Here is a 23,583-nt window from a genome sequence, read left to right on the forward strand (position 1 = left end):
TTGTGCCTTTAAGATTTTTTTCTGTCCTTTCCAGAAGCAGTAAAAGCTTTTGTAGAACTGTAAGCTGTGCACATTCTTCAGACACGACTAAAAATGGGCTAAAGAAGTGATGCCTTTAACACTGATTAACTCTGCTACAACCTGATTGGACTGTCCTTGGTTTTTCCAGTGAAATTTGAGAATATAAATGTACATTAAATGATGGTATAAAGCCTCCCAGTGAAAATGCTCTTGTATTAACAATATTTGAAGGGTATATATTGCTTTCCTTGTGTTTGAGGCTTTTGATTGGCTCTTTAATATGGGAGCGATTTAATAAAAATCCGGTAGGGTCCTAAATGAGACTACACCATTGGCTGTTCAAAGGTGTTAGGCAGAGTGCTGCAGTTAATGATTTCTATGCATGTGATCTTTTTTTAGAGAGCTTAATTTTGTATTTCAAATAGTGCTTTAAAAATAAAGATCAGTTTTGCCTGGAGGCCAAAGAAAACAGTCTGTCTGAGCTGGTCAGGCCATTAACACACACTACCTTCCAATGTTTCTGTATCGGGTGGCTATCCTCTTCCAGGTGCAATTCAAGGTGTTCTCTAAATGTCCTGAAACCTGATTACTTTAACTTTTCACGTCACATCCTGTAGCCATGGTTAAGGCTGGCTGTAGGACTTCTGTTGGTCATTCCTCATGCTGATTTTTCCAAGCCAGAGCAGAGCATTTTCAGTGGAAAGTCCTCTTGCCTTTTGGAAATTGCGTGCTCTCTCCAGTAATTTGTTGGTGCCTATACTTGACCGTCCTTACGGCAAAAATTTGCTCAGACTTTGTGCTGTTTTTCCCCTTTACTCCTAGAATGAGGATAATCTAGATGTGGATGGTTTTCTGGCCACAACAGTGAATATGGATTTGCAATTACCCGTTCTGGGTAGCTCTCTGTATTGTTTGGTTGGTGGTCATTATCTCTTGTAGATGTTAAGGAAAGCAATACTTAAAAATAATACCTCAGGAAGTAAGCAACCTATTGATTGTGCATGCTTGGTCACTTGGATGGATAATGACAGTTACCATGCTCATGGCTAGTAGAAGATGGGAGGGGATAAGGCATGGCTAGAATACCTTGTACTTGGATAGCATCCCAAAGCCCTTGAAAACTCCAGGGACTAAAATCCTGTACTCATTTTTGGCCCTTGCAAAGCTCATACAGGAGCTTTATGTACTGTAAGGTCTACATGAGTTAGACCTAGATGTACTGTAATAGCTTAAGTTAAACCTACCACTGAAGTGCAGCCACTCTCAATCTCTGCAATGGTGCACAACAGAATTAGGAGAAAAGTTCAGTATTTCAAGCATTGTCTCTTGCTGCGGGGTGTCATAGTTATAATTGTGCAGTGTGTAGGAAAGCAAGGGGATAGGAATTTTGAATGATGGGGGTCAGGGAATAATATCGCTATTTAAAAAACAAAAAAACCCTTTAGTCTCTCCTCGGACACAGTATCTGTCTTCAAATCAACTCACTTTAAAAATTAACCAGGTTTTTTTTTATTGCATAAAGCTGTGTATAGATGCCAGCATATGGTTTCAGTGGGACCTGGCTTGTTTACACCATTCCTTAGATTGGCTGGATGAGGCACAATGAACTGAAATGACTTCTCTGAGGTCACATACCATAATGACTCATGGATTCAGTGTGGAGTAAAGGGATGGGGTTCTCTTGGATCCCAGTCCTTTGGCTGTAACTATTGAGCATGTGATCTCCTAGTCCTTGTATGTGGTTCGGATGGAAGGGAAGTCTGGGTTTAGGTTAGCCACTTAACAAATGTTGCTTTTTTTGAGGCCCAGCAGGGTGCTTGGATCTTTACAAAGATGACAGGCTCTTGGCCCTAGGAGCTTATTGTCTAAATTGGACGTAGACTAAATAGATGAGATGCCCATTGTTTTCCAGATAAGGGTGTATGTGTGATATAGAAGCCTTAAAAAAGTTTATTTTTGAAAGGCTTCACAGAGGTGCTTTGAAGGATTCTTGATGCATTGGGAGAAGGAGGCTGCTCTGGATGTAGAGGGCAACATGGAAGAAGATGTGAAAATGGAAGTGGAAAAAGACTACAAAGGAAGCCACCAGAAAGACGATAAGCTCACAAAGCAATTGATCTGGAGATTGAAAAGAAACAATAACATATGCAGGAGTGGGCCTTGTGGGGGAGAACAAAAACAGGAGACCAGTGGAGCAGGCAAGGGGAAGTCATTGAAAAGCTTTAACGTGGAGAATGAATCAATCAAAGCTGTGAAGGAGAGGCAATTTTCAGTAGTGTTTTGGATGGATTGAATCCTGCTGTTTGTGGGATCATTTTGGTTGTCTACATAATCTTGCTTTGTACAAGCATTGCTTCCAGGGTCCATAGTGAAATGTGTCCAGTTGTCACAGGCCATTTTTAGATTGCCTAACAAACTTATAGAGGAGGAAATTTCAGGCGATGATCCTATAATTTGCATGTACTTTGATAATCAAAAGCTACCATTAATTGCCAAGTGACTGTACATGAGTTCATTTAATGGAATGCTATCCAGGGCAAGAAGCCCAAAGTTTCAGCCTTGAAACTGAAATGATTTTGCCACCACTCTCACTGGCGTACGAGAACAGAGCAGTAGAAATGGGTACGGTGAGGTGCAGACTTCTGATTTCAACAAACCCACTGTATTGGGTTTATTTTTGTTAGGCATGGCCACTTCACGAGCTTGGTTTTGAGACAGCTGCAGCCTTCGTTTGAGTGGCTATTTTGAAACCTAGACTACTGGCTCCTTGCAATAAACTACAAATAGCAATGGTGGAGTTGAAAAGTGGTAGGGGGTGTGTGTGTGTGTGTGTGTGTGTGTGTGTGTGTGTGTGTGTGTGTGTGTGTGTGTGTACGATATTCTATAATCACCTTCACTGAGCATCTGAGTGGTTTACGAAGGTGGGTGACAGCTATCCCCATTTTACAGCTTGGGAAACAGAGGCACAGATTGATTTAATTAACCAAGATAATGCTTGAGTTGATAAGTCAGTATGAGAATTCAAGTTTCACTTGCTTTTAACCACTAGAGCATGTCTTTTGGAACTGTCAACTTTGACTTTTTTTTTTTTTTTTTAAACGGGACTTTCAGGTAGAGAACTGAAGAGAGAATATTTGTGTCCAAAGTATTTATTTGGTGAGTACTTCTTAGTACCCCTTACTTATATATTCCCTTAGAAGATGTAATGTTCAAAATGAGCGGTTTCCCTTGCAGCCTAGCTTCTCTACCTGCTGCAGCCTGACTTTCGAAGAGTAGATACTCGGCACTTTTTCTAAAAGTTGGACATTCAAAAATTGAGGCACCCAAACACTAGTCACTCTTGACATGCCTTCAGTCTTGGCCTTCAGTCTGGAGAGGTTCCTTAGAGAAGCAGGACAAAATTTGGAGTGTAACTTCTACCATCTACTGAAGGGTTAATCGAGCACAGTGGAATATCTTAGACCTCAGCCCTTGCACCTTTTAGTCTCACATTCAGAATTCTGAATCTTTCGTGGTTTGATCTGCCCATTCATCCATAGAGGCAAATAGCATGAGCAATATAAATAGCATCTCATGTGTTCAGTGATTTCCATAAAGGGAGGAATTAAAAGACTAAACAAATATAAGACTGCTGACTGTTTTAAGACAGGATTATGAAATAGCTTTAGAGAACCAGGATAATCTTTGGAAGTAGGATGCTGAGCATCAATTGTCAACTGCTGAATAGTGGAATGGCCAGGACATCCCAGTGTGAGATTCAGATGACTTTCTGGCAGCCTCTGTGCTAAAGTAGAGGATGCAGAACAAGTCTGGCAGCCTTCAGGCATAGCAGTTGTAAACAACAGATGTTCGGATCTAGAGTCTTTGGAAGGAGGGTTGGAAAGCAGGGGTATGTCAATGCTTGAAATTCTTTGAATTTACAGCGAGCACGAGCAGTGTCAGGAAGGTTTTCTTCTGATAACCAAAATTTTAGATGTTGAGAATCTTCATACATTAGCTTTTTGGGAGTGCGGGCAGAAGGCAGGTTTTTGGGTTGATTTGGCAAAGTATTTTGACGAGAGGAAGACACTGTTAAAAAGTGTTAAACCAAGATGAATTTTATTAAGTAATTATAGTGCTGTTTTGTCCTTTTAAATGTTTTTCATTGGAAATTGGGAATCATATCTATTTGATTTCTCATCCTAGTTGTATTGGCCTAATCAGTGGCCTTGTCTACACCTGCGAAGCTAGGACACATGGTTCTCCACCAGTGGAGACTTCTGTACACACACGGAGTGTGCAGGTTATTTTTTTTGTTACCACTATATCATCTGTCATTGTCCTGAGTAGGGTTAGATAATGCAGTGATGGTTCAGGAGGCTTGTCTACAGTACATCTTATACCATTGTGACCAGTGTTGGGTCTGCACATGTGAGGAATTATGGAACCTAGTTTTTTTTAGCATATATGTAGCTTTTGTCTGTTTCCAGCCCTGCTGGGTCATAAAATAGACTTCAGAATGTCACAATTCTAATGAATCTCTTATTTCTCTCTCCTGCCTTTGACACTGTGCTTTGAGCAGCCACTACGCACAAGCTGATGTGAGTAATGCTGCATACAATGTAAACTAGGAAGTTCTAAAGTCTGAGGATGTAGAGAATTAGTTTCTAGATCTCATGATTCAAAAGATAGTAGCTGCTCCATTAATGTTGGAGTTGACATGAGATGGGGAATTAGTAAGATCATAGTCATGATGCTGTGACTAGAAAGATCTATCACTTTCCAGGTATCTATAAACATGCTTTATACGTTTGGATAACTGAGATTCCCCTTTTCCAATGGGGGGAAAACATTAACTTCTAGCCTGAATGGTGTATGTTGGCATTTGAAGACAGACTGAAGGATCTCAGACAATCAGTACTATGGTTTTGGCACTGGCCCAGAACTAAACCCAGTTACACTGGCCCAAAGTCCGCAGTTACTTCCATTCCTTGGAAACCTTTTGTTTTCAGCAAGCTCTAGTTCCACGTGATGTACATGAAGACAAGCTTCTTGTGTTGCTAGTTCCTCAGGCATAAGACCTTGTTCTCCATCCCCACTCTGACAGAAAATTAAAAGTCTCCTTTAATACTGAATAGAAGCTTTAATTAAAGCTGTGAATGTTTGGTATTTCATGTGACCTATTTTTTATTTAATTTCTTTTTTCTTCTGTGTGCAAATGCTATACAACCATTCAGATGGATGAGGTTTCAAAACAAAGGCTTTCATGTCATTTTCTCTTTATTAACAAAAGAAAATCATTGCATGAGCAGAGTTGGATAAAGCATGGCCTGAGCAATCGGTGCTAGAGCCTGGAAGTTTTCCCCTTAATAGATAAGGTTTTTCCTTCAAGGAGGCATTCAAAATGTCCGGTCTTAAGGAGGAAATGTTCCTAGCAGCAACTTAAAATGCTGTCAGTGACTTGCCAGCACTAAGAATCCTACTGTTGGTTACCGTCATTGAATTTTTGCCTGTATTGGCAATGGTGCAAAAATGTAGGCAATCAAGTCTAGTGTAGATAAGGACTCAGTGACTAATGAGGCTACATGATCTGTTGGCTACGTCTGTATTGAATTGAATTGAATACAATTGTATTGTATTGAAGACTGTCTTTCCTATGCAATCCCCAGGCTTTAAGGTGACACACAAAAGATGTTCTTTAAAATATTTGAGCTTGTTCTTTTTTTGGCTTTCTTGTGATGTATTAATCCCAAGAGGCTGCTGTTTTTCAGCACTAAGTCCTGCTTGAGCACCTGTTTCTATCATGACAATGGAAAATTTGCTTATTAATAACGACATTGAAGGGCAGTTGGAGAACTGTACTCGCAGAGGTGACATTCCCAGGGCAGTGTTCACTTAAATGCTAAAATTTTTACAGGCTTACATTGGTTGCAAAGCTGTTCCCTGGTGCCGCATTCATTCTCCTCTGGCTGTTCCCTGATCTTACCTCACTTTTCTCATCCAGATGTAGTCTTCTGAGCACCTTTTCTCTGACTTTAAGGAGAGTTTGTATCTGGGCTGAACCTGCATCCTGCATGTGACTACCTGTAAGCTGTGGGGGAAGTTCAGATCCAAACTTTGCAGTTTGGGCTCATGTATTTTAAATTAATTTAACCAGATCACCCATTGTAACAATTCTTTCAAGCCTAGAGGGCTGGTGGGGGGGGCTCATCCAGTTTCCACATTTCCATCTCCTTCGTGGGTGACCCAAAATCAGAAACAGAATAAAATGTGCCGGCCCCTCTGAGAACTGCAGTGAGCAAGAATAGCTGCCATTCTGCCTGTAGTTGTGACTGGAAATTGTATTTTTAACATCCTATATTCAACGGTTGTGTAGCTTTGCTGTATGCTGTGACAATGGCTGCCACACTCCACCCCAGAGACTGCTGCAGTTCAGTGGAAATGTGAGTGTATCGGGCAGCTCTTAAAAAAATTCCCTCCCCCTTCATTTATCCTCACCTCTGTATTTTCCAGTGCATCCTCTCTTTCCAGTCTCTCTCTTCTTGATTGTAATCTCTTCCATGCAGGGATTGTCTTTATCTTTGTCTATTAATAGTGCTGAGCACACTGTCTGTCAACCAAATAATGAATTGCATTTATTTGTAAAGAGGTTGGAGTGAAAGGTAATAGACTTGTAAAAATGCAAGAGGGTATTATTGTAACAAGGCACTGAATGGGTTAGGGGAGCCCACAGACAGAAATCAACAGAATTTTTAAAAACTCTGTTAGAGCACAGCTGTGTTGTAGCTGTATGAGGTTGAGATTAGGGGTGCGGCACCAACTGTGCAGACCTTAAAGTGACAATCCCAATTAGAAATTAGAATCATGTGGGGTTTGATTATTTTTTCCTGCAAGACTGCCTTTCATGTGTAACCACATGGAGTGTGTCAATGTGCTGTCTGGCGCCATTAGATACCAGCCATTTTAGTCACCATACTTTCATGGGCTCTTGGTATTTCTGCTATGTGCAGCCTTAGAATAGCTTTGGGTGTTACGGTGCAGCAGTTTGGACAGCTGGGAATTGTCCATTTAACTTTTTAATCTCTTATGGTTGTCAGATTTTGTGTCTGGGTTTATTTAAAAAACAAAGCACATCTTTCAGGCTGCACTCTGGCCTCCTGCATAGATTCTTGTCTGGTGCTACATACTTAGTCCGCTCTTGCAAACTAAGCAGGGTGAGGCTGGGGTAGCATGTGAATAGGAGATGTCCAGGGAACAACCAGGTGCTAGTGACTTGGTGAGCAACAGTCTTCACTAAGCCATCATAGTTCTGCATGCTCTTTATTATCTTTAATGTCATCTTTAAATGTAAAATCTAGTTACAGATCATTGATCTGTGTTCAGTGGTTGATAGGATGGCCAATGTGGTAGGTGAGTGTGGGTGATATTGTGGTTACATGTGTTGGAAAGCTGGCGTGATGGAGGTGGACAGGGACCCGAGCAGAGGTTACTAGTGGCTGAGGATGCAATATGCAGGCTGGCTAGCAGGCTTCACACAGGTGTAGCTGTGCTGGCTGAGCAGGGAGGGTCTGTAGACCTGTACTGGTCTGTGTGAGAAGAGTGAAGAATGAACTGGAAAAGAAGCAAGATATCCTCCTCAGGACTTAGTGCAGAAAACTGCAAGTCATCAGATGTGGGTTCTATTTCTGGACCTTCCACTGACGTGTTATGTGAATAGCTTCATCTCTCTGTCTCAGCTTCTTCATCTTTTAATGGAGGCTGTTAATCATGCTTTGAGATCCTTATCAGAAAGGCTCAATGTACACACACCGTGTTGTTCTCGCTTAAGGGTGATCTTACAAATCCTGGCAATTCATTTTACTTAATTTCTATGTGTGACATTGTCATCACAACCTCTTTTGCAAGTTGTCTAATAGAATTTGCTGTAAAAGCTGCATATTCCAACAGTAGTTTTCATTAGCTTGCTTCCAGCCTTCTTTCATTGGGTTACAGATTAGAGATGGTGTCTCTTGTCCTGTGAAAGTTGAAGGCATGTTCTACCAGACCCGAAGCCAGCTTTAGAGAAAGGGTTTTTTAACATAGTAAAATATGCAGTTAAAAGTTTTCACTACAAGAGAAACTTATCTGGGGCCATAAGGAGAAGGGGCAGGATATGGAACGGCTCCTCCTTATGTGTCATGGAAGGACAGACTGAAACATATTCACATATACATACACACCAATATAGAGTATAAGATGCAGAAAGCTTCCCTTCACGGGCAAGAGTCTGTTACCAATTAACTCTTCAGGTTAACAAAACCGTCAATCACTAACTGCACTGCAGATTTCAGGTTATCTGGGCAGTACAGTAGCAAGCATTGATTTATATAGCTTAATGTCTAGCAGTTTCAACTTGAATCAGTTCTGCATTTTGATCATTCCATCAGCTTTTGTCTGTCAGCAGTACGGGCAGTGTAGTACATAAACTACAAAAGCTAATGCTCTCTTTAAATAAAATAATCTTTGCTCTCTCACCCTTGATTTTATTTTCTTTAAATCAAAGCACTAGGAGAAAATTAGGAGCCCAGAATGTTACCGGCCCCCTTCTTTACACTCCAGACCTTGAAACAATCCAGATCACAAGCTTCAGTCATTTCCTGTGGTATGTTTTTTAAGGGTAAGAAATAAACATCCAGATCAGCTGCTTTGAAACTATTCTTCTGTTTTCTTTGTTCAAAACATATCTATTTTGTATTGGAGATCCACCCCTTGCTTTTATTATTAATCATATTTATTACAGTAGTGCCTGGGGACTGGCTAGCATCGGTGTCCCATTATTCCAGGCACTGGACAAACAGAATAGGAGATTGTAAACTCGTTGGAGCAGGAACCATCTAAATAGACAGGGTGGGGATATGGGTATAATGCACAAAGAATGTACAAAATGTGGTAGCTGCAAACATCATGTTCTCCTGTTTGTGGGGTTTTTGCTTGGTTCATTTTGGGTTGGGTTTTTTGTGTGGATTTACTTAGGCAAGAATAAACTAAATGGAAAGAAAATGGGGTTGAGGGTGGCAGGGCACAGGAAGGGAGGATAAAAGGGCGGTTGTGGAAAGTAACTGAAGGGAGATGGAGGAAGGGGATTGGCACAAACAAGTAATAAGCTCAGGCCAGAGAGAGTCCAATCAAAACTGTAGAAAGTTCTCAATGTCCAGAGGCCCCTGCTTCTGCTCTGTCTCCCTGGAGTCTCTGGCCAGCTCCTTTCTGCACATCTTCAGAATGCCAACAACAAATCTTGTGTCTTGGAGTGGTTGCTGTCCGTCTAATGAAGGATACGCTCTGAATTTGTGGGAACTGCATCCTAGTCTTGCAGAGTGATGGGGTCTGATGTAATTTTACGTCAGTTCCTGCTTGACAACTCTTTCATCTCTCGTGTAAAGCCAAAACTCATCTTGATGTAATAATCACTTTACCGGGATGTCTAGATGCACATATTTAACAGACCAGGTATGTCTATCAAATACATATAGTCAAAAAAATTGGTGCTAGGTTTTTTGCAGGTGAATGCATTTGTGTACTGAATACATGGATATTTGGTTACCTTTTATCTGTCTCTGTCTGTTTTTCCTAGTGTGTTATGCTATTGCAGTGTGATAACTTTTCCGTAACTACGGCCTGCCATATTTTTTTGAATCATCCTTCAATGGTTGGGCTATTTTTTGTTTTCCAATGAGAGGCTGCCAATAGCCAAGAAGCTACTAGCAGATGACAGATTAACTTTGTTTCCTTTTGCGTGGCTATTTCCACTAGGAGGATTACCAAGGGATTATTTGATAATAAATATCTAACAATTTGTGATATTTGTTAGTAATTTTAACTTTTATGCATGTTTAATCTTGCTTTAAAACATGAGCACATTACTTCATTATAAACCCTGTATTAAAATATGCATATGTTGCTTCTCCCCCCCATTCAGGTTTTGTTCAAAGGTCAGGGTGAGGGCGATGTAGATATTTGTTAGTGTGAAATCTGAACGCTTTTCTTCTCGCTCAGAACAGACTCCGTAGTGCCTCTTAATCATACAAAGAAGGGTGATTTGACAAACGCATTCCAAGCCATACTACTGTGCTTTTAGAGCAGCATGTCAGTGAGCCAGTGAGATTGCTCTTTTGAAAATCTTTCCTGTGATCTTTAACACACAAAGTCCTAGCCACATGCCTTTCTAGTTTTCTACCTAAAGATCAGTTTGTTTAATTTTGACAGGTCTGTTGGTAAGAAGAAAATTCAAATGGGGTTTTTATCTTTGTTTTAGTAGAGATGAGCTTTTCAGGCCATTTTGCAGCTGTTGGACACATTCTTGCCATCGCCTGGTTTTAAAAAATATTTTAAGTTTTGTCTCTTCCAAGAATGACACAATATAGGAAAAAAGAACACATGTAAACAAATGATAAACGGGAATTAAGTATTCCAGCCAAGAAAACAGGCCTAGGCTACATCAACCCAGTGCTGCAGAATCCCTCAGGTACTGTAGAAAATCACAGCTTGGCTCTTTTCTTGCGTTCTGAAATGAGATTTCCTAAAACCTTCTTCTGCTTAAATTATGCAACTTGTCACTTGTGTTATCTCTGCAGTGAGGTAAGGACGATGTCCTCCTTACTTCGTTGTATTAGCACTAAACATTAATCTTTTTTTGTAACCCCATTCTTTATAGAATAAGGGGGAGAAAATGGTATAAGCAAAGGAAGAATCAGAGATGGGATCATGTAGCTCCCTGATAAATTGTAGAGGTGCCATTATTCTGTTGTTCACAGTAGGTTTAGATGCAATGGAGCTATGTATAAAAGTATTGCAGAAATGCATATAGTGGCTGCGCTTTATATCTGCCAGTTGGTTATTTTGATTGGAAATTAATGAAACAAAAAAAGCCCTAAAGTAACTCTTCATAAAATGTCGGGTAGTAAAACAGAATCTTTAAAGGCTTAAATTTGCACAGTGGATAAAGCTAGTCTTTTAGGCTATTAATCCATTTTCCAAGAAAACAGCCAAGTGGAGTTTTTTAAAACCGAATTCTGCCCTAACTTGATTTAATTGTGTGCACACCAAGGTAGTATCTGACTCTTGATAAAGCCTTGGTTACTCATTAGGTTAATATCTTTCAAAGTATGTGTAAATATTGAATTTATACTGCAAACCATTTCATTTACCAAATTAAAAAAATTCACACAATATAGTGTTTAAAATAAAGCTGATTATCCAGATTTTCACGGGAAAAGTGTAAGTTTGCTGAAGGTTCAACTACCAAAAGTCCTAAAACCTTTGAAATGCATTTCTGCATGCTGCAATTGAATAATAAGGCATGGGTATAGGACAAAGCAAATGTTTGTGTGAAAGAGGAGGGAGATGATCAAAGAAGCATCATGTGCTATATCTGAGTCACTGTAAACCACACATAACATGTTCTACCCTCTGTTTCTGGAAATAAAGATTCAGTCAGAACATTATTTGTCCAGATGAGGGCAGTGACCTGGGAGGTGCTGGATTCTTTGAATTAGGGTAAGGTAAGCAAATAATCCTTTACTGTTCTGTGCAACCAGCTTGGCTCTGTTTAAAGTACTATGAGAGGCTTCAGACTTCCTGAATACAGAATTGGTCCAGAACTCTTTTTATTGAACAGAAAGTTTTCTGGTGCAAAAGCTTCATTATATTCTGTGGCTTATTGTTTTTGGACTGAGAAGCATGTTATAACTGTGTAAGGACTACCGAAAAGGAGCACACCTGTTGAATGTGTCTAAGAAAACCGTCCCTCTCCACATTTATCAGAGGCAATCTTGCTAGAAACTAGCTACCAGCAGCTTTGTTTAAACTTGGTACGGTGTAGGTAGCATTATTCTGCTGCCAATGTGGATGGTGCCTGAATGATGGGATGTTAGAAATCTGATTACACCATAGACAAGAAACAAGTCTGTGGATAAAGCTTGCACAATCCCTCAGTCTGTAGTTGATGCTCTGTCTCTCCCTGCTGCAGCTAACAAAATTCAGAGTTTAGCGCACAAGAAGCTTGGAAGCTGCATATGGGATGTTACAGTAGCTACACGTCTGGTGTGGAACCTATAGAAAGTGTTCAATTGAATCATTTCAGCCTGCTTGACCTAAAGTCCTGTCCCCTCCGCCCCATTGTTTCCATTTTGCGTTCCCTGCAGGAAGGATCAGAATGTCCTGTCTCCAGTCAACTGTTGGAATCTCCTCTTAAACCAGGTGAAGCGAGAGAGCAGGGACCACACTACATTGAGTGACATCTACCTGAACAATATCATCCCTCGGTTTGTCCAAGTCAGCGAAGATTCTGGGCGACTCTTTAAGAAGGTAACATTTTCTCTGGCCTTCTAGAGAAATAAGCTTCAGGTGTCTTTTCTGCTGTGATTCACTGACGAGCTGGTTTGCTATCTTGTCTGCAACTCCGAAATCTATTTTCATCCTATGCAACTGTACTCAGACTTCCTTTGATGCTTTGGTAATTACACTCTGATTTTTGTGGCTTGAGGATTCTCCTAAAAGGAATCTGTCAGTTTAGTTGAGTCTGGTTATTGGGCTCAATACAAGGGTAACTGAGTGGTGTTTAGTGACCTGTGATATGCAGGAAGTGAGACTAGATGAGCTGTTGGTCACTTCTGACTGTAAAACTCTATGGCCTTATCTACACAGTAGGGTAACGTGTAGCAAGTCAAGGTGTGAATCTACAGCACAAGAGTTAGCTGAGCACTAAATCGCCTTGTGTACAGTGCTACAAGGCAATGGACGTCTAAACGTGTGGCCTGAGGCTCCATAACACGAGTTCATAGACACCAAACATGGCCTGACTCTCTCCTCTTTGCCTCCTTAAAACATGCAAATACGCATGCACACCCACAGAGGAAGAATTACATGTGATTTGTTTCAAAACAAATGTTTCAAACCTCTAACTTCAATAACAAGAATAAGCTGCCAACACTAATAATGTATTTATGACCAGCCTTCCAATAACAAACCTGGGCCAGCAATGGAGAGATTTCTATTAAATCTTGGGTTTCCATTTTGCCAAATGATGAAGAAAACCATTTTGAAAATTAGATACGTAACTGTCTTTGAAAACCGAAGGGAAAAAACCATAAAGAAAAAAGTGTTTTTTTTAGAGATTACTTATCTTGGTAGCACTTGGAGATAGGTTTGGGCGGTGGGGGGAGGGTGACTTGTGTATTAAGAAATTTATAGTTGTCCAGCTGATGAAATTTGATGCAGAAGATTTGGAAAAACTTTAAACAATAATGCACTGATCTCTTGAGATTTCTTGACATTGAGCCCTCTGGCTGGTCAACTTACTAAAACCTGTGCAGTTTTAAAGCATGGTCTGTCTCTTGGTTGTGGCGTGATTCCTAAAAGAGTTGTTTCCATTGAAACTATGTTGGAAGAAAGGACTGCAAAGTTTCTTGTGACTATTTAAAGAATAATCACATAGGCACTCATCCTGGGCAGTAACACTCCATGTTGGATACGCATGAGGACAGTTCTGACAGTATTTCCTGGCTGACTTTCATATCTGTCTCTTGCTTTCTGAGGTTCTAATTGGTGATATGCTAAAATCAGTCTCACAAGTTGTGTATACGTGACTTTAAAATGTAAATCTATCTAGGTGAAATCTTGACAGTAATTGGGGACCTCCTCAGCTTTTTAGTGTGGTCTTGACAGCTGCTTGAAATGTCTTTAGAAAGTGTTCAGTCACTCTGAGCATCCATATGTGCTTTTAACCGGTTAAGACACTCCATGCAATGCAGCGAGGTTTCGACTACTACAGAATTCACTGGAAGGGGCAGGGAAATCTTGCCTTCTGATGATTCTAAGCAGTCTTAGTTGCGGTATTATGGACGTTTTTTGATAAGGTGGCAGCTGCCTATGGGGTGGAATGAAAATAAGTGGCATGAAATGTGCTCCTTTTGGAGTCTGTCTGTATACTGAGCATTAATGTTGTTCCACAATATGTTGGAGCATGTCATCTGATGCAGAAAATTTAAGGCTAGGAACCACATCAAGCTTAAGTTTCCTTTGACCTTTTTTAAGGTTTCTGTGTTCATTGGGTGCCTCCTAAATAGAGGTGGAATCACATTGGTTTTTCAAGTAATGTAACAGCCAGACCTTTTTTTGAACTTTTAAAAACTTGATGGTAATTAAATTACAGTTGATTAGATACTTACATGGGATTATTAAATAGCATCCACTCTTTAGTTCCTCTGATCCTTACAGAGGATAAGTAATGGCTCCTCTTTGGGTTTCAAGAGGAGTTCTGCAGGAACAATGGCTGAGAAAATGTGTGGCTGAGGAAGTCCCAGGGAATCTGATGAACTCTGGGTTGGCTGGAAACGAACATTCTCACTTTCAGACCTCTCCTCCCCTATGCAAACATGTTCTTATCCTGTTTTTATTTTAGTTTGATCAGTGGAATTTGATACATTAATAAAAAAAAAAAAAAAAAAACCTTGCCTTGTTTCTCACAGACTGAGTGGAAGCTTCTCAGTCTCGTGAAGACCGGAGACCCTCAGTGTCAGAAATGAAGTAGTTTGGATTTAGTAACTAGATAGTCCAGGCTTGCCAAATGGGCTTAATGGCAGGGCAGGTATTTGAGTGAACCTCTTGTGTTTATGCTGTGTTGCTAGAAAGGAAACTTGCATGCAAGCCCTATCTAGGGAACTTCACTACTGAGCTAAATGCCAAACGTTAGATGGAAAAGATTTGACTGAACTCGGAACATTGAGTATTGCACCTTTTTTTTTTTTTTTTGGAATCACTCGGCTTCCTGAGCCACAATCAATCTGACAAGTGTGAACTAGCACAACTGCTGATAAAGGCTGGAAATAGAAGTACTCGAACAGATTTGTTAGGTGGGCTGTAGAATCTCTTCTCGGTTCAACAGTTAAATGCAGAGTCGTGAAGTTCAGCTGCACTCTTGTGGGTTTTAAGGTATTGCAGTTTATATAACTAACAGTATTTGGCATGTGTTCCAAGAGCTTCACAGACAACTAATTAATCTCCAGAACAAACCTGTTCAGTAAGCAGGCAAGTAATAGTAAGCCCTTTTTGACAGGTGGGGAAACAGACCAATGGGTGAAGTGTCAAACAGAGTCACGCAGCAAGTTACTGTCAGAGCCAGGAGGCTTTCCTTACTGTCAGTCTTGTGGTCTGTTCCTCCAGACCAGGCTGTCTTGAGTTTCTAGGCCTTGGGAGGGGAAGAAAGGTACAGAATGCATTTATGTCTTTAAAACACGTTTAGGTGGGATATTGTCTGGAGCCCTACGTTATTGCATGATCCGTACATTGATGGATATAAAGATGTTCTTGTAACTGCCCCTGGGCCTCTTTTGTGCTTACTGGGCTGTCCAGGGATGAGACTGTGCATTAACTGAATGGTAGTTTGTTATTAGGCACTGTCCCTCCCCCATCAAGAGGAAATCCTAGAAGAGTAGGACTGGAAGGAAGGGACCTTGAGGGATCATCTAGTCCAGCCCCCAATAGCAAAGGAGGAACAACTAAACAGTACCATCACTGGCAGGGGCTTGTCTAACCTATTCTTTTATCTCCAGTGACAGGGATTTCCCAGCCTTCCTCGGAAAGTTATGCCAGAGTTTAACTACCCTTCGAGTTAGAAAGTTTTTCCTAATATCTATCCTAAATCTCCCTCCCTGCAGATTTAGCCCATTACTTCTTGTTCTACCTTCAGTGACACAGTGAATAATTGACCACCGTCCTCTTTTCAACAGCCCTTAACATGTTTGAAGACTATTATCAGGTCCGTCCCCTTCAGTCTTCTTTTCTCAAGACTGACTATGCCCAGTTTTATAATTTTTTCTTAGAGGTCAGGGTTTCTAAACCCTTTGTCATTTTTGTTGCTCTCCTTTGGGCTCTCTCCAATTGGCCCACGTCCTTCCTGAAATGTGTCACCCAGAACCGAACACACGACTCCAGCTGAGGCCTCAGCAGCACGGAGTAGAGCGGCGCAACTACCTCCCATCTCCTCCATACGAAGCTCCTGTTGATATACCCCAGAATATTTGCTTTTTTGCAGCTGCATCACGTTGACTGTCTATCAATCTGTGATCCACTAGAACACCCAGGTTCTTAGCAGTAATGATGGTCAGTTAGTTGAAAGCGGGGTAGAGAAGAAGGCAGTTGGCAGGAAGCAGCTCGCTAGATAGTCTATGGCAGTGGCAGGTTCTCTTTGGGAATCAGCCACTGTTACACAGAATTTGGAAATAGTAACACCGTGCACCAAACTTGTATCCATACTGGTGAGAAACTCAAGGAAGACATTTTTCCTCTTATCTTTAACTAAGGTGTCGTGTCGTCATCTTTACATTTTTGATGTAGCGGGAGTGGCGGTTACAGCAGAATGCGACAGCAAGCCTCATTTTAGCAGTCTCAAAACAGATCCACTTTGTCCAGGAGGTGCAGGGGAGATAAAGCTAATGAGAGATCTCTCTTGCAGTTTGCTTAGGGAAATCCGCCTTTTTGGAGGGAGCACGTCAAATACAGATGCTATTAGCTTGGTTTCTTGCAAGGGTTTTTATTTTACTGTGTGAATTGGAAAACATAGCCGTGAGGACAATATGGCCAGTCTCTCCCCTCATTTGGGATATGGCTGTTCTTTTGTTGTGGCTCAGGTCACAGAATAAGACAGCGAGCCTGTGATGTAAGCAGAGGCATGTTTACCACCTGGATGTAAGGTATTAGGAAAATGTAAGTCATCACCACCACTTTAAATGGCATCCATTCCATGTAGTATGTCCTGCCCATAAGAAAACCGTGGAAGGACCCCTGTCATTTATTAAAGCATGCTCTGTTTTACAAGGGCTGTTCTCTTTCTCCTAAGTGGAGAAAGCAATGTCTTCAGAAGTATGCTTCTGCAAGGTTGGCAGCACCTGCAGCCGTGTTTATGTCCACAAAACATTTTCAGCTAGATCTACGAAGTGTGTGAAGTGTGTGTGTAAATAGAGTGAGAGCTGTACCAAATCTTAAACTTCATTTTGTATGTTTTCACATCTTGCTGTTTGTGGAAATGTTGTGACATGCTCTTCTGTAGCTTGAGCATGTGAAAACATGTGTTTTTTACATGTTTCCTCCAAGAAAATCATGTGGAAAATAGCCATTTTCTTTCTTTTTAAAGGAGAGAATTCATTTAATGGTAGCAAATGTTAGCTGTGAAGAGATTGATGTCCAGGAATGACCCGATGGGATTGAACTCCTGCAGTGGAATGTAGGGAGGGATGTGATACGGGTTGTCCTACTCTGCTTCAGGTAGAGGTAATGGAACGCTGAGCCATGACATTGCAATAAGGGTTTAGGTCAGCATTTGGGGAACTGCCTCTAATTTAGTGCTTCATAGCTTATAACTAGCACCTTCGATTCTACCCTGAAATAAACAGGCCCGCAGCGCTGGGCATGGAGCAAATCGAGCCTGCTGTAGTAATCTAGCCTTGAGGCTATAAAGACCTGAATAGCTGTGATAAGGTCCACATTAGAGAAACAGTCGCATCCCATGGACCAACGCTAGAAGGAAAAAAGGCAGGCAGTCACAGCTGTCATCTGAACACGGGAGCAGCAATGGATCTGACATGGAAGGATCTAGTCTTGCTGTGGTGGTTTTTGACTGAAAGCAGCTGTGGCAGTTTTGGAAATGTGGGTTTTGTCTCCAGCTGCTGGAAGTAGGTGTTACAGCCCTTTGGCAGAAAATCTACAAGTTAAGACAGATTCTACGGAGTTGCACTCAAAGACCCTCTGTTGTAAAAGGAAGGTGTTTATAAGAAGGAAGCAGCATTGCAGGCTGTCGAGCACTGGCATGTTTTTCTTTAATATCAATTTCTGGAATCCCAGGAGTGATTCTCCTTGAGTTGCGTGTAGCTTTTCAGATGACTGCTGGTTTTAGCTTGCAGTGTTGGGATTTGCTGTGCCGTAGGACTGCGTGGTCTGGCTCTATCTAATGAAGCCTTTCTCACCATATCTTAGAATGAAGAGATCGCTTTTCAGGGCTCTGATATGATGTGAAGGGCCTTATTTGTTTGAGCACTAGATGGAAAGTTGCCAACCACTTCAAAGGTATCTTCGCTGATAAGGGGAGTCGGATTTACTGCCAAAGCCAACATTCGAGAGGTGTCAGACACTCAATGTATTGCTGGTGTTTCTCATTGGCTGCCAGTCCTGTTTGCTGCTCCATTGAGGCTTCCCCATAGACGGTTTAAGTGCTCAGTACCAGCATGTCACATCTGTTTGCAATGGACCCTCTCTGGAATCAACGCAACCATCGAAAAGCGAGGGAGAACATGATTTAAAAACCAAAGGAAGCAAAATGTCTCTTGCTTTGAAAAATAAGGAGTAAAATCTGAGCATTTCTAAATAAAGAGCTCAGCAGATAGCACCAGTGCCGCCTCATTTGGGCAGCGAGCATGAAAATGCTCCAGCTTCCCATTCTCAGCCTCCATTGTTCCAGCCCAGCCAGTCCCATGATGGAGACTGCTCAGTGGTGCTTTGGTTTCCCTTCACAAGTCATGCAACTGTCATTCACAGGGTGAATAGCAGAAAGATTAAGGCAAAGACTGGGCACATGGCCAAATGTAGAGTTTGTGAAAGCCCTAGGTTGGGTGGAGAGCAGCAAGAAAGACTTCAGAAAATGTGGCGGAAAAGGGTCATTTGGGCTGATGAAATGGGGAGGGAAGGGGAAAGAAACGTTCAGTATCTTTTTTTTTTTTTTTTTTGTTTTTTTTTTTTTTTTTTTTTTTGTTTTTGTTTTGTTTAATTGACATGAAAACAAAATTGGACCATCTCCTGTGTGACAAGCTTTCGTGCTACACAGAGCTCTGTGTTGTGCTAAAGTGTGTCTCTCACCAACAAAAGTTGGTCCAATAAAAGATACTAAAATCCTGGGAGCGACATGGCATCAGCTACATTGGGTACATGAAAACAAATGTAGCTCAGTGAATTCAGATTTTTCAAGGACTCTATTTCCTGGAGCCAGGAAATGAACAAGGGCCAGATTCACAGCTGATGTAACTTGGACTTCAGTTGGGCGACACTAGCTTACAGAAGCGGAGGTTCTGTCTGTTTAAATGTGACGCGTTGAGTGGTTTAACTGTACCATTATATGTCCACATGGTGCATTTTGTTCCTCTGGCACATATTTTGGAGAGGTTCACTGAACACTGCACTGCTTCGGTGCCCTTTTATCTTGGGGCTTCTCTGCAGGGCTCTCCCGGACAGACTATTGGCTGTGAGCTGCAGCCTGCCCCCGGTACCTCGTTCATGTTCACTTCATCCCGTTTTAAACAAGCCTAGGATAACATGAGTTTAGGTACCTTTTATTTTGCACTAGCAGGGTCTACACGGGGTAGTTGCAGTGCAACATGTTAGTGTGCCCTGCAGCTTAAACCCCCTAGTCCGCACTGTGTGGATAAGCCCTTAGTTTCATGTTATAGCAGAGGAGAACAGAAACGGAAAAATGCAGCCCGAGACTTATTTTGTGTTGAAGGAAAAATGATCTTGTAAATAATAGAAAGGAGCCTGACCCTGCTGCCATTATTCATGTGACAGTCCCATTGACCTCCGAAGGAATCTGACCTTCCTTCACTTTATTGGAGCCACTTGTGCTAGTAAGGGTGGTAGCATCAGGCTCAGAGCTTTGTGTGCAATTTTTATGAGACAAATAACAGAGGATCTACTGCAGAATAGCTGATCATTCTCTGTGAATAAACAAAACCAAGTGGAAATTGCAGATCGTCTCTGGCCATAATAGCAACAAACCGGTGCTTCTGTGGATGAAGTTAAATTGTTTCTGTTCTTCCCATAATTAATGACGTAGTCCTGTGTTCAGATACTGTAGGGTTCAGGTACAAAAGCCGCCGTGCAAGCCTGCATATCCATTCTGATGTTCTCACCGCCTGTCTTGGGAGAATGTATGGCTTTGATGCTAGGTTCCATTCTTGTGCAGGCTGCTTTTGATTCCCTCTATCTTTGTAGGAGGCACTCCTTTGATTTCTCCCTATTTATCTTCATTGAGCGTGGTCTTTTTAAAAGAAAAGACAAAAAAAGACTTGTCCATTTGAGTTGGTTCTCTTGATTTCACCTTCCCCTTCTCCTCCCCTCCCTCCCGCCCCTTTCTCTTTATCCCCCAGCTGACCTTTGGTTTTTACATGGACCCTTGCTTTCTCTGCATGGTGTAACCTTTATATTTCTGATATGGTTATCAGATTTTTCCCTATTGATGACTCTCTAGTGGGGTCCCTGGATATTATTTACACACACGCGCTTTTGAGAAGAAGCCTTTTCAGTTTGATCTCTTTAATCACTAGTTCTCTGCTGCTTGTTTGATGCGATTTCCATCAAAGCAAACTGATCTCTTGTGTTTAAGGAAAATCCTTTTTTCTAGAATACAGAAGTCTTAGTTTTTATCTAGTCGCTGAAAGTATTTTTCTCTAGTACTTCCAGCTGACTGGCTTTCTGTAACACAAATGTCAAGTTACTGAGTGTTTGTGTAGCTCTGTCTTGGTGCCATAATTTGCTTCACACTCAAGTGGATGATTTTGTAAGTTATCGGCTGAGGTGGAAGCAAAATGTTGAAGTGAGGAAGCAAAGTTAATCTAGTCACTCTGCCTGCTTCAGCACTCACTTCCTTCACTGGAGGCTTCCAGGGTACGATCTCTGCCTCTTCCCATGACCTTACTTCCGGATGCTCATGCAGAGGCTCCAAATTACTCCTTTTAAAATAACACGCCAGTATTTTACAGTAAAAGCACAAAACATGACCGTATCAGTGCTTGTCCTTTTCCCACTGCATCACCCACAAGCAACTTGTCTTTGCTTTCAAGGGCCTTCGTAGCCTATCCCAGTGTATCTATCATATACGTGATTGAGATGTTGACTCCCACCTCTGATCGGCTCATGATACCATCCTCCATTGCCCTCTTGTTAAATTTTCAGACAAGCCCCTCACACTTGGAAGAAGCTCCCCATAAATATCGGCAAAGCCAACTCATCGTCGTCCTCCAAATAATTCTTTAACTCATTTGCCGTGATGCCTAGAAAAACTTAACTATTAGGCTGCTGGCATATTGAGACCCACTGCCTCTCATTCTGAACAATGTTTTTGTTGTTTCCTTATGCTTCCCCTCCTGTATCCACCTGTTGTCTCTGGTCTTACATATAGATTGTAAGATCTTTGGGGTGGGTACCATCTTCTTGTTCTGTTTGTACAGCACCTAGCATGATGAAATCTTGATCAATGACTGGGAAAGAAATTCATGGAACACCGGAGTTTTTTGAACAAACAAAGCCTTATAAGTGAGTCTTGGACTCAATTTCCATGTCGTACTTGAGGAGATGTGATCATGAAAGGTGCTCTGTCGATGTGGTGCACTGTATTTGGTGTGAAATCTCAATCCACAATGAGAACTGGTCAGAAGTCAGGTAATATATGAAACAATACTACATCAATAACTTTCTAAAAGGGGTTACCCAAGACCTGACATACACTAAAATTGTGATGTTGCTAAGATGATGTGGGAGCCACTGGAAAACAAATAAAAATATTTTTAAAATCTAGCACATGCAGATAACTTATTAATAAAGCACGCAAATTAAGACTAATATCCAAAACATCAGATCCTTCCGAATCTAGGCCTCCCCACCCTTCAGTACAACACACAACCTCTCTATAGAGTGAAACTGTCACTAAGATGGTGATGGTGGGGGAAATACATCTTCACTCCCACACTTGCACATTTTCCCACTGAATCACCTTCTGCCTTACACTCTTGCATGTTACTTTTGTTACTAATGATGCTGTTGAATTGAACAGGCAGGAAAATAAATCATGTTATTGCTGTTACCATAAACAACACTAGTGATAAAATCCATGTTTGTCAAATAAGAGAAGACACAAACTGTAGAGGAAAATCTTACCGTCCAAATTCTGATGTTTCAGATCCGTTGGAGAGTGATTTCTGATGACATATGTGACTATTGAATTTTTTAACCCTCTCCTGAAATCTCCAAGGGCAAAATTCTGTTTTGAAATGACCTTTATCTGCCACTAGTAGAGTTAAGTATCTTCTCCCCTCCATCCTTCCCACCACATTTACTTTTCTTAGAAGAAACTGCATTAAGGAGAGGAATTGGTAGAAATTATTTGTATGTGTTGGTGTTGTTGAAGCTAGCAGTATGTCTCTGCTCCAGGGCCAGAGAGTTTAAAATGGTTTTTTACAACAGAGTGGATGATTATTGACAGGCTATTTGTGCTCCGTACCAAGTCACGTAGAACGACATGGTCAGAGCTCATTGCCCCGGGAGAAGCACTGCATAGCTCAGGGCTGTAGCTAAAATATTTCTGTTCGCTGTGTTTCTGCCTGAAAATGCTATTCCTGTTGATGGAATGGACAGTGAATGTGCTGCCCTTTTCAATGTATGCAAAATGAGTAGTCTGTTACTGCCACGTTTTTTCTCTTTCCCTGTAGTCATATGTGCAGCCTGTGTTGTCCTGTTTTATAGCAATGTACCTCTCTTTTATCCAGCCTTTTGTACATCAGTTTGAATTCAGGTCAGCTGGAGTCTGGGTGACAGCATCTCTGAGCCTGCAGGTCAGTCATGCAGCTGTGATGCCTCTAGTCAGCCATGTCAAGAGAGATTTCTCTTAGCAATTTGAGAGAGGGCATCGGAGAGAGGCGGTAGGCCAAAGCTGTCGTATGCTGCAAGGAGATGGCACAAACAGGATTACAGGACATTACTTCCAATATTTCACAGGACTTCACAGCCTGCTGGTGGGTTTTGCCACCTTCTGTAACCCTTCTCACATCTCACTCACTTGATAGGTGGGTCTGTGTAACTGGCTTCACAATAAGAACGAGTGCTGTCAGTCGTAAAATTGTTTGATTTACTGGGGGTTGGGAACCCGAAGCCTGAGACTTGACAGCAGTGCTGTCGAAGACAGCAAAAAAGGAGCAAATAGGACCTATTTGGAAATCAAATTTATGGTCCAAAGAGTGTAAGTGGCAGTGTTATGATAAGGCATTGCTGTGACCTATTATGGCTGTGAGTGGTTTTTTCACAGCCCAGTGTTTTCACCAAGTAGGAGAAATTCCTCTGCGCTAACAAAACAGCCAAATGAAGAAAGTAGCAATCACTAGTACAGTTGGTGGGGAGAATAGGACAGTACATAGATAATGAATGAACCTTTTTGCATGAATGATGCAATTGTATTGGACCATTGTAAAGATATTAGTTTGGTTTCCCCATCATAAGGGGCATGTATTTTACCAGGTAGCTTGATTTCCTTGATTTTCGATTTTGTCTCTAAATCAGAGAAAATACTAATGCAACAGGAACAGCAGGAAAAAACCTTAGGAGATCTTGTTATACAGGGCCGGGAGGTGATAAATAAACAGACCATACATAAAAATGGTGAAGGATGGAGTTCTATAAAACATGTGCAGGCACAATCTATAGATTCCATACACACAGCATTTCCTAAGAATAGACCTGTCGGCAGTAGACCACCTAAACAAAAGTGACCAAATATAAACTCTTGGTAGTTCTGTG

At 41.4% G+C, this 23,583-nt stretch overlaps 1 protein-coding gene across 6 annotated transcripts in view; it reads left to right on the plus strand.

Annotated features, from left to right (window-relative positions):
* The window catches only part of SRGAP2 (SLIT-ROBO Rho GTPase activating protein 2), a 166,804-nt gene that overhangs the window by 69,022 nt on the left and 74,199 nt on the right, over window positions 1-23,583 (plus strand). For all 6 annotated transcript variants that reach the window (XM_067531801.1, XM_067531798.1, XM_067531797.1 and 3 more), the window contains exon 3: window positions 12,180-12,342. In XM_067531801.1, coding sequence (XP_067387902.1) covers window positions 12,180-12,342 — 163 coding nt within the window. The remainder of the gene's footprint in view (window positions 1-12,179; window positions 12,343-23,583) is intronic.

The sequence above is a fragment of the Emydura macquarii genome, unplaced genomic scaffold (genome assembly GCF_026122565.2).
Source record: "Emydura macquarii macquarii isolate MOO-44397 ecotype Brisbane River unplaced genomic scaffold, CSIRO-AGI_Emac_v2 contig_3220, whole genome shotgun sequence".
NCBI lineage: Eukaryota > Metazoa > Chordata > Testudines > Chelidae > Emydura > Emydura macquarii.